The sequence below is a fragment of the Balaenoptera musculus genome, chromosome 2 (genome assembly GCF_009873245.2).
Source record: "Balaenoptera musculus isolate JJ_BM4_2016_0621 chromosome 2, mBalMus1.pri.v3, whole genome shotgun sequence".
In the NCBI taxonomy this organism is placed as follows: domain Eukaryota; kingdom Metazoa; phylum Chordata; class Mammalia; order Artiodactyla; family Balaenopteridae; genus Balaenoptera; species Balaenoptera musculus.
The window spans coordinates 148,431,794-148,448,998 of NC_045786.1; the positions used below are offsets into that span (position 1 = coordinate 148,431,794).

The 17,205-nt window shown below is 42.5% G+C and overlaps 1 protein-coding gene across 5 annotated transcripts in view; it reads right to left on the reverse strand.

Annotated features, from left to right (window-relative positions):
- Nucleotides 1–8,281: 8,281 nt before the first annotated feature.
- MLH3 (mutL homolog 3) overlaps nucleotides 8,282–17,205 on the reverse strand; it is a 29,011-nt gene continuing 20,087 nt past the window's right edge. For all 5 annotated transcript variants that reach the window (XM_036842890.1, XM_036842886.1, XM_036842884.1 and 2 more), the window contains 4 exons: nucleotides 12,176–12,199; nucleotides 11,992–12,070; nucleotides 9,923–10,074; nucleotides 8,282–8,961 (listed from right to left, as the gene is read on the reverse strand). In XM_036842890.1, the coding sequence (XP_036698785.1) occupies nucleotides 8,839–8,961; nucleotides 9,923–10,074; nucleotides 11,992–12,070; nucleotides 12,176–12,199 (378 nt within the window). In that variant the 3' untranslated portion in view covers nucleotides 8,282–8,838. The remainder of the gene's footprint in view (nucleotides 8,962–9,922; nucleotides 10,075–11,991; nucleotides 12,071–12,175; nucleotides 12,200–17,205) is intronic.

Genomic DNA, 17,205 nt, shown 5'->3' on the forward strand with positions numbered 1-17,205 from the left:
TTTAATTTGAATTATTTACCAGTATTTTAAAATCTGGAGGTTACACATTAAACAAATTCAGATTTCTTGCTTCTCCTGAAGATTTGGCAACTCTGGGCCCACATTCCCAAATGGCAGCATTTGGCTATAGTTGAGTAGCTTCTAATTCCATTAAATGGAAAACCCCCAGTTTTCTGCAGTTCCAAGCCATGTCCACTAAACTCATTTATGTTGTCTGCCGAACCCTTGTAGGCATCTGAGTGGTGACCCTTGTGTTAATGAATGGGATAGATTTGTAAGCAAGTCTATTTTATATTCTGTATAAAACCAAAATCAAGCTGGGAAAACAAGATGCAGAGCAATCTGCATGACATGACCCTAACTTCCTTAAAACAAAATATATGCATGCATAGGATAAAAGTCTGGAAGAATAACACCAAACGGCAAGAAGGAGGACAGCTTCTAATTTTATTTAGTGTGTTTGTATATTGTTTCTATTTTTTATGTGTACTACTTTAGTAATTCTGTTTTCAAAAAGTCTCCCCAGGTTATCGAGATTATCTGGATGCCATGTTTGGGAAGTTTGGTCCAAAACAGGGGTCCAAGGTCCACTGAGTGTGCAGGGGGAACCCCCTGGGATGCTTGTCACAAAGCCGGCCTCCTGCCTCTTGTAGCAGTGTCTATGAGGTACGGGAGGAAGTTCTAGGAATCTGCATGTTTAACAAGCAACCCAAGGGATTTTAACAGGGCATTTGATAACCTTGTTTTGATAAACACTGGCCAAAGGTAGACGATGAGGGAAAGGCCTCTACTCTCTGTTAGCTACTTGACATGGGCAGATCTTTTCCTTAGGACTCTTATCTTCCCTGAGACAGGGAAAAGGCAAGACTGAAGAGGGTCAGTCTAAAGGACTGACCTAAAAGCTCTCTGACACAGAAGAACCTGGCTCACTTAGGTCTCTGTCAATTATTTCTTAAAGCATCTAAGACCCCACGCTTTCTCAGTGAAGTGGCTTATAGCTACCAATTTCGAGCGATTGCCTCCTCTGAAGGCACCAATTCTTAACGGCAGCTCACTTGGGTACGACCATGTGCTCTGGAGTAAGAGCAGCAGTGAGTCAAGGAACTTAAATCTGTTTCTGGCTCCAAAAGTGCTTTATGATGCTTGTCCTTTGTGCATCTTGGTCTCTGGGTCTAAAATTAGCACCAACATCCTGCCCAGGCAGAACTGAGATGGACGAAGTTTACCAGGGTAGAGGCTGTCTCTTTGGTCAACACTACAGTGCCTAGAACAGAACTGCACAAATGCGTACTCTTTAGAACCTCAGTCAAGTAAATCCCACAAAGCTGTTTATATGTCTAGTTTTTCTATTTCTCTCTCTCCCTTTTCCCAGTTGAGGAAGAGTAAATATTGGAAAGGGAGAACCTGTTCTGAACAGGGAGAAGCTAAGGCGTTTGTGTCAGCTTCCTACCTTATCAGCCTTTGTTTGGGCTTGCCTCCCACCCCAGCTTTTGCAGCAGAATCCAGAAGCTCATTTAAAAACTGTTGTAGCTTGGAGAATTAATAGAGGATTCCATGGACGTGGAGGTCTTCCTGAATATGCTAAATAAACCAAGTTAGATCACTTACTCAATACAGTTGTAAAGACGCTTTTTCCCACGGTTTATGTCTTCCAATTTGGACGGAGGGCAGGAAAGGCACAATTCCTGGAACTCAAATAAGGAATAGAAATTCCCAACATAGCCTCTTAAGAGAAGTCTCTGAAAAATACTTTACCAAGAAAAACTGAAGTGTAAAGTGATACCTCAAAGAAAAAAATGCTGGTACTCGCAAGACCATAAGTTTCACAGATGTGCTTCAAAACCACTTCTCAAAGTAATCTGTTGCAGCAGTCTTTGGGTTTATGAAGGCTGCCAGGCTCACAGTTCCACCATTGAGCTCCATGACTCTGTAATACCGCATGTGTAGAACTCGGTACATCAGAATGCTTTGCCATAAAGATAGTACCAGATGGTGATGTAATTATTGTACAGGCCGTACACTATCCACCTGTCCTTGCAAAAACTCCCTCTGCAGACATGCATCTAGTTGACACAAAGGAGCTATTTTGAAATGTGGTTTGGAAGTGTTTTTTTATCTCGTCTACTTTGCTTTGGATTATCCTTTCATTCACCAAACAGTTGTTCCAGGATGTTGTGCAATGGCTAAGCGATTACAACCAATAAAGAGCTATAGTCTAAGCTTTCAGTCTTCACAACACACAGCAGAGGGCTGCCTTCAAGCCTAACCACACTTGAAACGACGATCGCCTAATGTTTAAATTAAATATTGTGCTGACGAGAAGAGGCCTTTCAGTAGTGTTTTTGCAGGCATGTTAGTTACATTTATTTATTTATTTTATAAATTTATTTATTATTTATTTTTGGCTGTGTTGGGTCTTCGTTGCTGTGCGTGGGCTTTCTCTAGTTGCAGCGAGCGGGGGCTACTCTTTTTTTTTTTTTTAGAATTTTAGATTTTTTTTTTTTTAAATTTTATTTATTTATTTATTTATGGCTGTGTTGGGTCTTCGTTTCTGTGCGAGGGCTTTCTCTAGTTGTGGCAAGCGGGGGCCACTCTTCATCGCGGTGCGCGGGCCTCTCACTGTCGCGGCCTCTCTTGTTGCGGAGCATAGGCTCCAGACGCGCAGGCTCAGTAATTGTGGCTCACGGGCCCAGTTGCTCCGCGGCATGTGGGATCTTCCCAGACCAGGGCTTGAACCCGTGTCCCCTGCATTGGCAGGCAGATTCTCAACCACTGTGCCACCAGGGAAGCCCGGGGGCTACTCTTCATTGCAGTGCGCGGGCTTCTCATTGTGGTGGCTTCTCTTGGGGATCAAGGCTCTAGGCACGCGGGTTTCAGTAGTTGTGGCACGTGGGCTCAGTAGTTGTGGCGCACGGGCTTAGTTGCTCCGCGTCACGTGGGATCTTCCTGGACCAGGGCTCGAACCCGTGTCTCCTGCATTGGCAGGCGGATTCTTAACCACTGCACCACCAGGGAAGTCCCTAGTTACATTTAGAATTAAGACCTGCCTAGAGAAGAAGGAAACTACTTAAAAACTTGACAAGGTTCCAAAGATTCATAATTTATATGTAAGATTCTGCAGCTAACTCCAAAGTACCTTTTTTTTTTTTTTTTTTGATCATGATTGGATGCTCCTTAGAGCAAGTTGTTTAGTCAGGCAAGTTGTACAGGGAAAGTCTGGCCAAATCCAGCTTCTTCACACCGCTACTTGAGTCATGCTAGCTTGCTGGCTCGATAGATTGCAATATGTAAGACACTCAGATCCCACAGGCTTTGATCAGGTTGCCTGAACTTTATCAGATGTTTCTGGATAAGATTGAGTGCTCTATGACAAATGGGCATGGGATGAAAGTGATTCAAGGGCTTGAAAAATCCTAAACCATAAGATAACTTCTTTTTTCTTTATCTCTTCCACAGTTTCTGCCTCAATACATTTAGAAGGGACTCACTAAATGTTACTGAATGATAAATAAATGAATAAATGGAGAGATAGAAGGAAGGAAGGGTTTATTTGGTGCAGATTATCCAGATTTTTGGTTTCCCAGGCTTGCTTTTCCTCTCTTCTGAGCCCACCTTTTTGCCATCTCACTGTTGATGAGCAACTTCATCTGAGAAAGGGTGAAAATTGGCACGATATACAGTGGCAAACATACCAGTCAGTTCTCATCGTTAACCTGCTTTTGTGAAGGGTTTTGATGGAAGGAGGTGCACTTCAGTGGAAAACAGGTAGGGAGAGTCTGGTTCTTTGTGCCAGAAACTGCTCTTCCCTTCCTTCAGATACGCCGGTACTGGCCCCCACCTGAAGCTCCGGCTGAGCCTGGTTGTCAGTGCCGTCTAGGAACTGATGGGCTGCATCTGTTCTTGCTTGGCATGGCTTCCGCAGCCCCCTGCACATCTCTAGAACTTGGCCTTGGGCCCCTTCCTGCTCTGACCTGTTTTGGTTGCCTTGTTCTTTTTACTATCTGTTAGGCTCAGATCCCAGCTGTTCATTTGTGTCTGACCTTTTGCCTTGCTCTGACGTCTGATTGCTAGACCCTCTCCGTTCTCAACTACTCATGGCGTTCCAGATCCCCAGGTGGGTTCTGGACTTTGCCCTAGCCCCCTCCCCAGACTCTCCTTTTCCTTCTAGCCTACACTCTAAGCTTTGCCTTAAGCTTTTCTGATACTAGCTCCTATTGCCATCTATATAGTCTTAATTCTGACGGTAGAATTGTTAATTTCCATTTATTTCAGTAATAAAGACATAGCTGTAACTCAGGGTGATTCCTACACTAGAGGAAGTTACCTAGTCTATCATTAGTTTCCTTGTCTCTCTCCCTGACTGAAGCTAAGCTTCTTGACGGTATGCACCTTTATTTCTCAATACAATTCTGATGAGTGTTTCTGACAAAGGAACTTGTTAAGAATGGCTTCGTTACACATCTCATCTCTCAAGTTTTACTCTCAAGTTAACAAAGCCTCCGCTAACCAGAATCAAGTACAGTTAAACCACTAAGTTTACAAACTGATAAATCCCTAATAAATTAAAAAGATATAGGGCAGTGTGGGTAATAATGGGAATGTGCGCAGTGTGAAGTCCTACAGACCTGGGCTGGAATTCTCCCTCTCAGCAAACCGGTTAACATCTCTGAGGTTTAGTAGTCTCACGGCAAGAGAGAGATACTAGTTTCCTAAGAGAACTGTTGTAAGGATTAGAGATCATGTATACAAAGCATTTGGTATACAGTGAGCCCTCAGTAAATGGAAGCTAGTATCGGGACTTCCCTGGTGGTCCAGTGGTTAAGAATCCACCTTCCAATGCAGGGGACGCAGGTTCGATCCCTGGTCAGGAAACTAAGATCCCACATGCCGCGGGGCAACGGAGCCCGTGTGCCATGACCACTGAGCCTGCACGTTCTGGAGCCCACGTGCCACAACTAGAGGAGCTCACGACGAAGAGCCCGTGTGCCACAACCCGGACCCGACACAGCCAAAGAAATAAATAAATATTAAAAATAAAATAAAATAAAAGCTTAAAAAAAAAATGGTAGCTAGTATTCTTGTTCTTGGAGCCAGAAAACTTGGATACCACTCTCCGCTTTACTTATTAGCTACGTGATCTTAGAGAATATTTTTCAGACTTACTTTCCCACTTTGTAAAATGGGGAGAATAATACCACCTTATCTCATGGGTTGCCAAGAAATTCAAATAAGTTATGCAAATATTATTTGTAAACCTTAAAACACCATATAGGTGTTAATGATTACCGTCATGTGTTTGAAGATTAAATGTATCTCTGCTCTTATGGCACCTGAGTTAAAAAACAAAACAGAATGAAACAGAACCCTAACAGGCAATAAAAGTAATGTTAGATATTTCTGGCTAATTGGTTGGTTTTATGCTGATACATGCTACTGAGTTCATAAATTATTAAGATAGGATAATTATCTCTTGCATTGCTAGAGTCAGGCTGGGCAGGATGATTGGTTACATGATTTCTGGAGAACTTTTTCTAGTCCTCTGCTGTTCTCAAGAACACAGGGGTTTGAGATTATTAGCAAGACCTTGTGAAATCGCACCCCATCACCCTAATATAAGAAGTATCGTAATGCTTTTTTTTAATTGTACAGATTGGTCTGACCTAAAAAGATTTTTAAAACTCCCAGGACAGGGCTTCCCTAGTGGTGCAGTGGTTGAGAATCTGCCTGCCAATGCAGGGGACACGGGTTCGAGCCCTGGTCTGGGAAGATCCCACATGCCGCGGAGCAGCTGGGCCCGTGAACCACAATTACTGAGCCTGCGCGTCTGGAGCCTGTGCTCTGCAACAAGAGAGGCCGCAATAGTGAGAGGCCCGCGCACCGCGATGAAGAGTGGCCCCCGCTTGCCACAACTAGAGAAAGCCCTCGCACAGAAACGAAGACCCAACACAGCCATAAATAAATAAATAAATAAATAAATAACCAAAAAAACCTCCCAGGACAGCTGACCTCCATGTAGCTCTGGAGAGGGGAGACAGAGGTCCAGAGGCCACGGCACCCCACCAGGCCTGGAGGCTGAGCCCCTGAAAATAACCTCCTTTCTAAGGCTAGACCTCCCAGTCTATGAAACCACTTATACGTATTTAGAAGAATAAAGGCCAGTGGTGCCTATTCTTCAGGGTTCCAATTACGTAATTCTACAAGGATCTACGAGGCTCCCCTTGAAAACTAGTGAAGGCTTTCCCTAAACCTTCTGTGGATGCACTACTTCATCACTCCCGTAAGATTCACTGCAGGGCTACCGGCAAACGAATTTTTCTCCCGTAAGCACAAATTTGTTTCCTGTATTAAAAAACGAAGAAAATCATTCCATTTGCTACAAAGGCCAGTGGGAGCAGGCTGGTCGGGAAATACAAAAGTAGATATTCTCATTGCAACATCTTTCTCATTGTATGGCATCCCAGATGCAAAAAACATTACCAGCTGTTTTTTTGCTTTTTCTTTTTTTCTTTTATAGGACTTCAGTCTTTTGAGTCTTATTAACCAGAAATCAAGTCATCTAAAAAGGTGGGGGAAGTACGGATTAAGAGTGGCATAACAAGCATCTGCAGAAAGATCAGTCCTGGTCCCAAATGAAATTACGAGGCCATTAGTTAGGCATATGTAATGAAACCAAGATACAATTGGAAAGGGACCAAAATAACATTTATCTCCTGAAAAAGTGTAGAGAATATATCTGGCTAGGTTGAAAGAATAAATGCTGCATTTTTGATATGAAGATTGCTTTCACATAGAGATACTTAAGTACAAAAAAATGTTTTCTAAAACAAGTGCATAGTACTTTCACCATTTTACTGGTTTGGGATATGAACAATATGTCTCTGAAAGGGGGTTTATTTTTTTGTCTTACATTCTTTTATTTTTTATATATATGCAAATATGTTTTATGTACAATAATTGGTTCTATCAAATGATCAGACCAAGACATTCTATTGGAAATCTTCCCCAAAATAGATTCAGGTGAAATCAGATATTTGTGCACTTCGTGGACTACCAGCACTTGAGACTGCATTATTGATTTCAGTTTTGAGATCATATACATAATTCAAAATATACATGAACTGGGTTAAGGTGATAAATGTGGGCTGAAAGAAACCACAGGATTCAGAACAATTAAACTGTGTATTTTGCTGGCATTTGAGCCACACTGTGAACAGAACACGTGGGTATCCCATAGCTCTTTTACTGTGGGAGAGGGGAAGCAAACAGCTGATATGACCTGGCAGAGGCTTCTTCGCCAAGGGCTCCTTTCTTCTCCGCCTCTGCCCCCTTGGGTTCTTGTTTCCGTGTCATCCTCCAGGGCGGCCTGGGCTGCACCTTCAGCCAGCAGGGAACAGTGCAGCCACAGGAGGAAGGAGAGTTCCTTGGCTATGCCCGTGGGTTTTTTTTTTTTAATTTATTTATTTATCTTATTTATTTAGTTTTGGTTGCGTTGGGTCTTTGTTGCTGCGCATGGGCTTTCTCTAGTTGTGGCGAGCGGGGGCTACTCTTCGTTGCGGTGCGTGGGCTTCTCATTGCAGTGGCTTCTCTTGTTGCGGAGCACGGGCTCTAGGCGCACAGGCTTCAGTAGTTGTGGCTCGCGGGCTCTAGAGCGCAGGCTCAGTAGTTGTGGCGCACGGGCTTAGCTGCTCCGCGGCATGTGGGATCTTCCTGGACCAGGGCTCGAACCCGTGTCCCCTGCATTGGCAGGTGGATTCTCAACCACTGCGCCACCAGGGAAGTCCCTATGTCCGTGTTTTGATGGTCAAGTCTTCCTCTGCCGGTTCCCTTTTACCCACGGGGTGGCTCACCGGCTGGAGGCAATCGGAACCACAGCCAAATCTTAAACCTTGTGTCCACGTTCGTCCCCTTTTCATCCACTTGAATCTGGAATTTCATTATGTCACCACGTGTACAGCCCCCACAAATCCAGTCCCAACATGTTTAGATGTCTTGTCGAGGGACCCGTTTCTAGAATTTTCATATGATCAACAAGCTTGTGACAGAGCGGGGCTGGAGCTGACAGCTCCCCTCTTGGGCAGGCGGAGGCTCCGGAGCTGTGGGCCGCCTGGGGCGCCAGCTCCAGCCACCGCCCCTTGTGGGCTTGCGCCTGCCTGAAGGGTTTTAAGGAGGCAATAAAACAAAGAACGAGGAGCAGTGCTTTACAGTTGCTCTATTCCATCCTGGTCCTTGCTTCTCTTTATCAGTCGTTTTTATCCTTAAAATAATCCAACTATAGGCCTGGTGGAAGACTACCCGGCACGTTTTTAATGAGCGTGGAGAAACTCTTTAAGGCTGAGATACAGAATGTAAAGCAGCAGCAGAGGGAAGTGGAGGAGGCTGGTGGGGAAGGAGGGGCTGAGGGAGCAGGCTGTGGGAGGTCTAGGAAGGCAGGCTTGACCCCTGGGAGTTCAGCATCAGGTAGATCACATCAGCGCAAACTATGAGGCTGGAAAAAAATTGCAAAACAAAACCAAAAACCCCCATCCCACCCCCCAAAAACCCCACAAACAACAGACAATCAGAAAATTAATCATTAGATTTTATCCCCAAATAAATTACAAAAAGTAGATATTATAGGGCAACCTCCAGTGTCCATGGATGCCAATGAATGAACTGTCTTTAGGCTTGAATTCCATCCGGCTACTTAACTGGAGGGATCATCTGCTCAAGGAAGACGGAGATGCTGATTGGTGCCCTGGGCCCATTCAGTCAAGACCCTGCCAGTGCCTGCTGCTCACATTCTGCCCAGAGGCCTACAGCTAGCATCCCTTCGGTTCCTTAGAGACAATAATTCTGTTCTCATGGCAGCTCACAAGGAGGCGCGGATGCCTGCAGGCTTTGCCCTGTGTCACATCCTTCTGCTTTTCCAAAGAGATGCCAGGCCTGAGCCATTCTGCGAAGTTTAGCAAGATTGGGTTTAATCTATGGGAAGAAAGAGAATAACTCCAATTAGCAGTATGAAAAGCCAAGGAGCATATAAGTATTTCCTAATTATGGCTACTCAAATCAGTTTTGATTTCTAATTTCTGGATTCGGAAAAGATTATAGATTTCCTTAGGATAACTGGGACTGAAAACTCAGTCTAGGGGCACATCTGTTCGGGAATGGAAACAAAACTTTTTTCATTTTTTTCACTGTCATATGAAACAAAAAGTTCTTAATGGAGTAAAATGTACTAGATGAGTCAGAAAACATTAGTACCTGAAAACTCCATGCAAGAAAAGACTTTGTAGCCCTTGACAGGAAAGGTAAGCAAAATAAAAGATTTTGGAAAGCGGCAACGTAGACATTCCTATTATGCTCTCACGTTCTGTTTCATTTAAGATTATAACAAGGAGAGAAAATGCTCTTTAGTTTAAACCACTTGGTGCCTTTATTGCATTATCCACATCATTGTTCCTGGACTGCTGAGCAATCAGGGTCAAAGCATAATGTGAAAATGTCCTAAGCTTGGTTTCCTGCCTGAAGGTCCTCAAATCATTACTCTAGAGATCCCTGGAGATGGCTACCATTTCCAGTAAGTACTATCAAGCAACTGGCTGTTTTGGCTACATTTGCCAGCAGTGAATTTGCTGTGTTTCTACCAACCTTCTGTGGCCCCAGAGAGAACTTCTGCATCTTATCAAACCTAGAGCCCGTAGGCAACAAATGTTCAGGATACATCAGTCTGTACATGTGGTAAACTTAAAAAATACAAAGGCATCATATGTAAAATGAGATAGTTCAGCCTAAAGTCCATTTTGAATTTGAGCTAGAAGATGAAATGGTGAGACTTCCAAGAAAACTTCCAATGCATATTTTCAAAACTCTCGTAATTGGGAAAGGATTAAGACAGATTACATCTGGTTAATAGGAACTAGTCTCCTGTTAGTCATTGCTCTACCTGTTTTTCCTGCTCCAAGTGGTCAATGTCAGCTAACGGCAGCATGGAGGGCCTGCCATGAGCACACTGGAACGGCAGCTGGCACCAGGACAGAGCTTCAATAAGGCGACAGCTCTCCTCTAGGCTCAGGTCATCATTAAACTTAATGGCCCCTAAACAAAAGACAGAAACAAGAGGGTATGGTGTGTATGGTGGGAAACCGGTGTTGGCCCTGGGTCAGAGCCAAATATCTGGGAAGAGCAACGTGGTTCTGAGGCTTCTTTCATGTGACTTTAATACTGCTTGAAATTGGCTTCAGGACCAACCTGCACTCAGCTTTTCCTTATGGAGTCACTGTCTGTCTAATCCCTGTAGCAGGCATTCCTTAACTTGTTAGGATTTTGCCTTCAGAGTTTTTTCAAAGAGGCAAGAGCAATATTTTTGCCTACTTCTTAGGTTTGTGAAATCAAGGTCATCTTTCATCCAGAGCCAATCTATCACCAAGATCTCTAATTGTTTCCCTACAGTGTCCATTTTATTTGCTGCTTTTTTCTATTTCTAGCATAACCTTCCTACTCTAAACTCTCATATTGTCAGAAACTGCCTTTATGTATACATTAATTCACTCAGTCAACAAATATTTATTAAGTATATACTCCGTGTTGGAGCTACGCCAGGCAGTGAATGAGATGGATGCCCTCCACCCTCATGATGCTTACAATCTAACAGGTGAGACAAACATTTAACAAATAGTTACACAATAGTTTAAATTATAAGTACTATAAAATATAGAATATCAAAGAATATATAACCGGAAGGCCAAACCCTGTTTAGGAGGGTCAGGGAAGGCTTTCTTGACAAAATGATATTTAATCTGAGATCTTAGGTTAAGAAAAACATGGCTAATTGAAGAATGAGCAGAAGGGCATTTCAGACAGAGGAGAAAGGCAAGCGCAGAACTTAGCACACAAGACCAAGACCAAGGAAGCAGGCTGGAATGTGAAGGGCAAGGTGGAGAGTGATGTGAGAAGAAACTGGAGAGGCAGGCAGAGGCTGGACCATGAAGACCCCTGCAGGCCATGGTAAAGAATAAAATGTTCATCCTAAGAGCAATGGGTAGTCATTGTCAGGTTTTTGGTAGAAGAATGACATGCTCAGAGGAATGTTTCAAAAAGATTCCTCTGGGTGTTGAGGGAAGAATGGCTTGAAGGGGAGCCAGAATAGATGTGGGGAGACTAAGTCAGAGGACTCAACAGTGGCAAGAACTAGGGAGGCAGCAGTAGAAACTGATCACATCGGAGACATTTAAGATACACTCTGAAGGCAGAGATGATGAAATTGGGGATGGAGTAATACGAGGAGTAAAGATAGGATAAAGGGGGGAAGGAGTTTGTGATATTTATAGGAGACAAATTAATGAGGGACTGAGGTTACAAAGCCAGAAAAGACAGGAAGTGAAGAGAGGAGAAGGTTGATGGGGAGAGATCAAATGGAGGGAGGGTGTCTGGAGTGGACACCCCACCATGGTCAAATGATAGTTGCAGGGGATTCTTTGGCTGTCATGATCCCTAAAGTAAGTTCCTACAATACCCTTTTGTATATTTTATCATATTGCGCTACTCAAGAACCTTCAATGATTCTTGCCCTCTGTATAAAGTCTAAAGGCTTTGCTGTGACCTTCTAGGTTTCTATGCTTCCTCACCAGCTTAATTTCCTGATATGCTTTGCTGCTCCTCATATAACTAATTTGTTTCTGCCTTTGGATCTCTGCACAGGCTATTTCCTCCCCTGTAGTAAACTCTCCCTTCCTCTGAATCCATGTCCCTCAGCTCATTCAAAACTTGACTCAAAATGCAGTTACTCCTCCACTCATATAAGTCAGTCTGCATTATGGTCCAATATATATGGTGGTATTTTGCTTTGTAAAAGTAATTTTTTAGGGTTCATTTTTAGTGTATTGTTTCCTGATCTAAACTGAACCCTCCAAGAGGCAGGTGATAATTGTGTCTTCTACTTCTTTCATAAATGCTGAACCCTGCCAGCGCACAGCATGCAAAGGCACTCAATAGCTGGTGTGTCGAGAGTCTTACCATGGCAGGCTTGGGATGCCAACACCTTCTGGACAGTCAGTGGCAAAGTCCCTTGGATGCCTCCTGTGGTCTGGAGTAGCTAATGCATAAACACATCCTTTGTTAATGGAAAAGCAAATGGGACAATGGAGCCTTCTGTGTGCGGTGTCTCTGTGTGAAACCCCAAAATAAGAGAAAAGCTTACCTCCACTTGTTCTTGAATAAATTCCTACAAGGAGAAAAAGGAAAACAGGCATTAATCGATTGCTATGTTATAATTGCCCTTTGATAATTTACAAAATATTCCAATTTTCTTCTTTAAAATATGCCTCTTGAAGAAAAGAGTTCCAGCAATATAGCACTTAGGTGCAAATAATTTATTTGTTGTAAGGCACTTTGAATACGAAATACCAAGACAACTGAAAGAACTCTTACTGAATGGAGAATGTATTTAGCTACTGAAGCTTTCTCCAGAGATAGCTCATCAACTCATGAGGTTATATAACTGGTAGCCTAATGCCTCAACTGAATATCAGGGAGGTTTCTCACTAAGAGGCTGTCTGTTTGCATTTATAATCTTAGCTAGAACATGTTTAATACTGCACATAAACAGAATAAATACACAACAATCGTCAATACAACTATGCACTCAGTAAAACACTTGTTTAAATATCATAAAAGTAAGTAGTCACTTAGTTCCCACAGGCATTTTTTGTGTGTGACAATTCCCTTCAGGTCAAAAAGCTTACTCTCTGAGGCATTTTGTTGAGAAATTTCTCCTCCTTTGCATATCTCTGTCCCTAGGGTAGCCTTTTCAATAGTAACATCCCTGCAGATGTTAATATTTACAAAAGCACTAAAGAAATTTAAAGCAGACACTATTTCATGCTACTAATTTGTTTACCCTCTGGAGGTTAAAAACTGTTTTGAGATATGGCACATTTAATAATTTCTTTATAAGAAAACACAGGATTTCTTTACTCCTAGAAATGGCTATGTATAAATTAGCTTCCTGGGAATTCCCTCGTGGTCCAATGGTTAGGACTCAGAGCTTTCACTGCTGGGACCCGGGTTCAATCCCTGGTTGGGGAACTAAGATCCCACAAGCCAAGCGGTGTGGCAAAAAAAAAAAAAAAAAAAATTAGCTTCCTAAGATTACAACATGATAGACTTTTTTTAAACCACACTCAGAAAGTTCTCTTCCCGAAAACTTAGGAAAAACAACACTCTGACATAAACCACAGCAAGATCTCTTTTGACCCACCTCCTAGAGTAATGAAAATAAAAACAAAAATAAACAAATGAGACCTAATTAAACTTAAAAGCTTTTGTACAGCAAAGGAAACCATAAACAAGACAAAAAGACAACCCTCAGAATGGGAGAAAATATTTGCAAATGAAGCAACAGACAAAGGATTAATCTCCAAAATATACAGACAGATCATGGAGCTCAGTATCAAAAAACAAACAACCCAATCAAAAAATGGGCAGAAGACCTAAATAGACATGCCACCAAAGAAGACATACAGATGGCCAAGAGGCACGTGAAAAGCTGCTCAACATCACTAATCATGAGAGAAATGCAAATCAAAACTACAATGAGGGACTTCCCCGGTGGCGCAGTGGTTAAGAATCCACCTGCCAATGCAGGGGACACAGGTTGGAGCCCTGGTCCGGTAAAATCCCACATGCCGTGGAGCAACTAAGCCCATGTGCCACAACTACCGAGCCTGCACTCTAGAGCCCACAAGCCACAACTACTGAAGCCCGCATGCCTAGAGCCCATGCTCCACAACTAGAGAAGCCACTGCAATGAGAAGCCTGTGCACCGCAACGAAGAGTATCCCCTGCTCGCCGCAATTAGAGAAGGCCTGCACGCAGCAACAAAGACCCAATGCAGCCAAAAGTTAATAAATAAAAGTAAATTTAAAAAACTACAATGAGGTATCACTTTACACCAGTCAGAATGGCCATCATCAAAAAATCTACAAACAATAAATTCTGGAGAGGGTGTGGAGAAAAGGGAACCCTCTTGTACTGTTGGTGGGAATGTAAATTGATACAGCCACTATAGAGAACAGTATGGAGGTTCCTTAAAAAACTAAAAATAGAATCACCATATGACCCAGCAATCCCACTGCTGGGCATGTACCCTGAGAAACATAATTCAAAATGGGCAGGGTGGGATAGGGAGGGTGGGAGGGAGGCTCAAGAGGAAGGGGTTATGAGGATATGGGGATATATGTATACATATAGCTGATTCACTTTGTTATTCAGCAGAAACTAACACAACATTGTAAAGCTATTATACTCCAATAAAGATGTTTTAAAAAAAAAAAAAAGGACACATGTAACCCGAAGTTCATTGCAGCACTATTTACCATAGCCAGGACATGGAAACAACCGAAATGTCCAACAACAGATGAATGGATAAGGAAGATGTGGTATATATATACAATGGAATATTACTCAGCCATAAAAAGGAACGAAATTGGGTCATTTGTAGAGATATGGATGGACCTAAAGTCTGTCATACAGAGTGAAGTAAGCCAGAAAGAGAAAAACAAATATCGTATATTAACACATATATGTGGAATCTAGAAAAATGGTACAGATGAATCTATCTGCAGGGCAGGAATCGAGACACAGATGTAGAGAACGGACATATGGACACAGGGGGTGGGAAGGGGAGGGTGGGACAAACTGGGAGATTAGGATTGACATATATACACTGCCATGCATAAAATAGATAGCTAGTGGGAACATGCTATAAAGCACAGGAAGCTCAGCTTGGTGCTCTGTGATGACCTAGATGGGGGAGGGGGGTGGGAGGGAGGTCCAAGAGGGAGGGGATATAGGTATACATATAGCTGATTCATTTCATTGTACAGCAGAATACAACATTGTAAAGCAGTTATATTCCGATAAAAAAATAAAAATAAAAAATAAAAAGAATTTAAAAGTTTAAAACTTCAAAAAAAAAAAGAAAATTCTCTTCTCTGCCTCATTTACAGACGAGTCCACCATACTTATAAATGAGCACAGTTACCAAGAGCTAGTTGGTAGATACTATGTAGTTTTTAAAAGCCACATATTTCCCCAAACAAACCTAAATAGAATGATGTCTCATAATACCTGACCCACTAACAAAGTTTAGTGTGGATACAGATCAAACCTAACTTCTTTGCTATTCTCTCTTGTGCTTATATATCTGGGACTTGTAAAACATCAGTCTGTAAGCATGCAGAAGGGGAAACGGATCTTATTCTCTATTCATTTCATATTTCAAATGTTCAATTTCAAATTGAACATTAATGCTAGATAATTTAATATGTAAAAGGCTCATTCATTAGGCTAGAGGATAGAACTTCATAGAAAGATGTCTTAGTGATCTTTCAACTGCTAGATCCAAGTAACTACCTCTTCTTCAAGATACCAGAACTGTTCCAGCTTCTTTCAGAATCAACAAAATCTCTCCTGATCAGCCTGACTTAACATAATCAAGACTTGCTGAAACCATAAGCCTTGTTTCAGTTTGAGGTAAACTTCTTGCCAGTACTCTTTGAAGTCACTTTAGGAAAAGTTTTCATTATAATTTTCTCGTTAAATACTTAAGGATTGAATTACTATAAAAGATTCTAACAGATCCTATCTCTTGGATTTAAGACAATTTGGAGGAGGAGCCTTGGAGAAAATAAGCTCTGTTGGGAGAAAAGAGCGCTGCTGAAAGCCAAGCAGAGGTGGTCTGATCAAAGGGCAATTCTGGGAAGGGTAAAGTCAAGATGATCCCAAAGCTGGCACGTTAGCTGCCTCTTCCTCTCAAATGTCTTCTCACACTTAGACTACAAACATGTTCAAGTCTCTCCCATCTGAAAAGAAACAAAAACCTTTCCTCCACCTGTGTCCTGCCCCATACTTCCTGACACCCTTAACCTTTAGCTGTCGCCCCCATCTCTTCGGTATGTAGCCGAAGTCCGGGAAAGAGAGGGCTCCTTAGCTCCCCTTTCTCCCTTCCTGCATTCCTGACGCCCTGCCCACCCCTAGGAACAGATTCCACAAGGCAGGCAGTGTCCTCCGACAGTCAAATCCAACTCCTCAGGCTTTACTCTCCGGCCACTGTTGACCATTCCCTTCTTGCTTAAAACTTCCCTTGGCTGTGGCAATATTACCTTTCCCTGCTTTTCCTCCTCCTTCTCTGACCAAATATTTTCAATCATCCTTTACAGTCTCTTCTTTTCAGCAGTAGCTTTCCGGACCTTTGCCAAAACATATACACCCTGAATGCTGGTGTTCCACAGCCTCCATGCTTGGCTCTCTTTTTATCCTCATATTCTCCCTGAACAATCGCATGTCTGTTAGACCCTTCTCCAGCTTCTGATATTATCAAAATATATACAGTTGACCCCTGAACAACACAGGAGTTAGGGACACCAACCCTCTGTGCGGTAGAAAATCCTTGTATAACCTTACAGTCAGCCCTCTGTAGACGCGGTTCCACATCTGGGAATTCAAACAACCGCAGATCCTGTAGTAGTGTAGTGTGTATTTTTTGAAAAAAATTCGAGTATAATTGGACCCGCACAGTTCAAACCCATGTTGTTCAAGGGCCAACTGTATACTGTTAACCCCCAAATAGATACTACAGCCCTGACTTCTTTCCCAAGTGCTAGATCTCAAAGTCTGTCCATCCACTGGACATCTCCATTTGAAGGCACATTCAATGTGTCTAACCTAAGGCTCATAATCTCACTCCCTAGCCAGGTGTACTTCTCCTCCTCTGTTTCCTTTTTCTGTCAACGGCACAATCCCTCTAAGTCATCTGAGTGAGAACCCTCAGAATCATTACTTATCTTTTCTCCTTTATCTCTTTTATATTCTCTTGCTCACCAGGTCCTCTTGATTCTACCTTCCAGATTATGTTTCAAATATGTCCCTCCTCTCCATTCCCATTGCTACTGACTTAGTCAAATCTTCATCCTGCCTTACTTGCACCAGTGCACTAGCCTCTCAACTGCTCTCTACCTCAAATCTTTCCTATATCCATGTATCCCACACTTTATCCACTAAATCTATCTTCTACTTTTTATTTTTAAATATTACTAAAGTAATTCAGATTTCTGGAAAAAATGATAGACTGAGTTGATGTGGATTTTCCTGTGCTCCAAACAGAAAGAGCTAAAGAAGGAGTTAAGAAACCACAATGAATAAAAAAGGACACCATGAAAAAAGAACAGA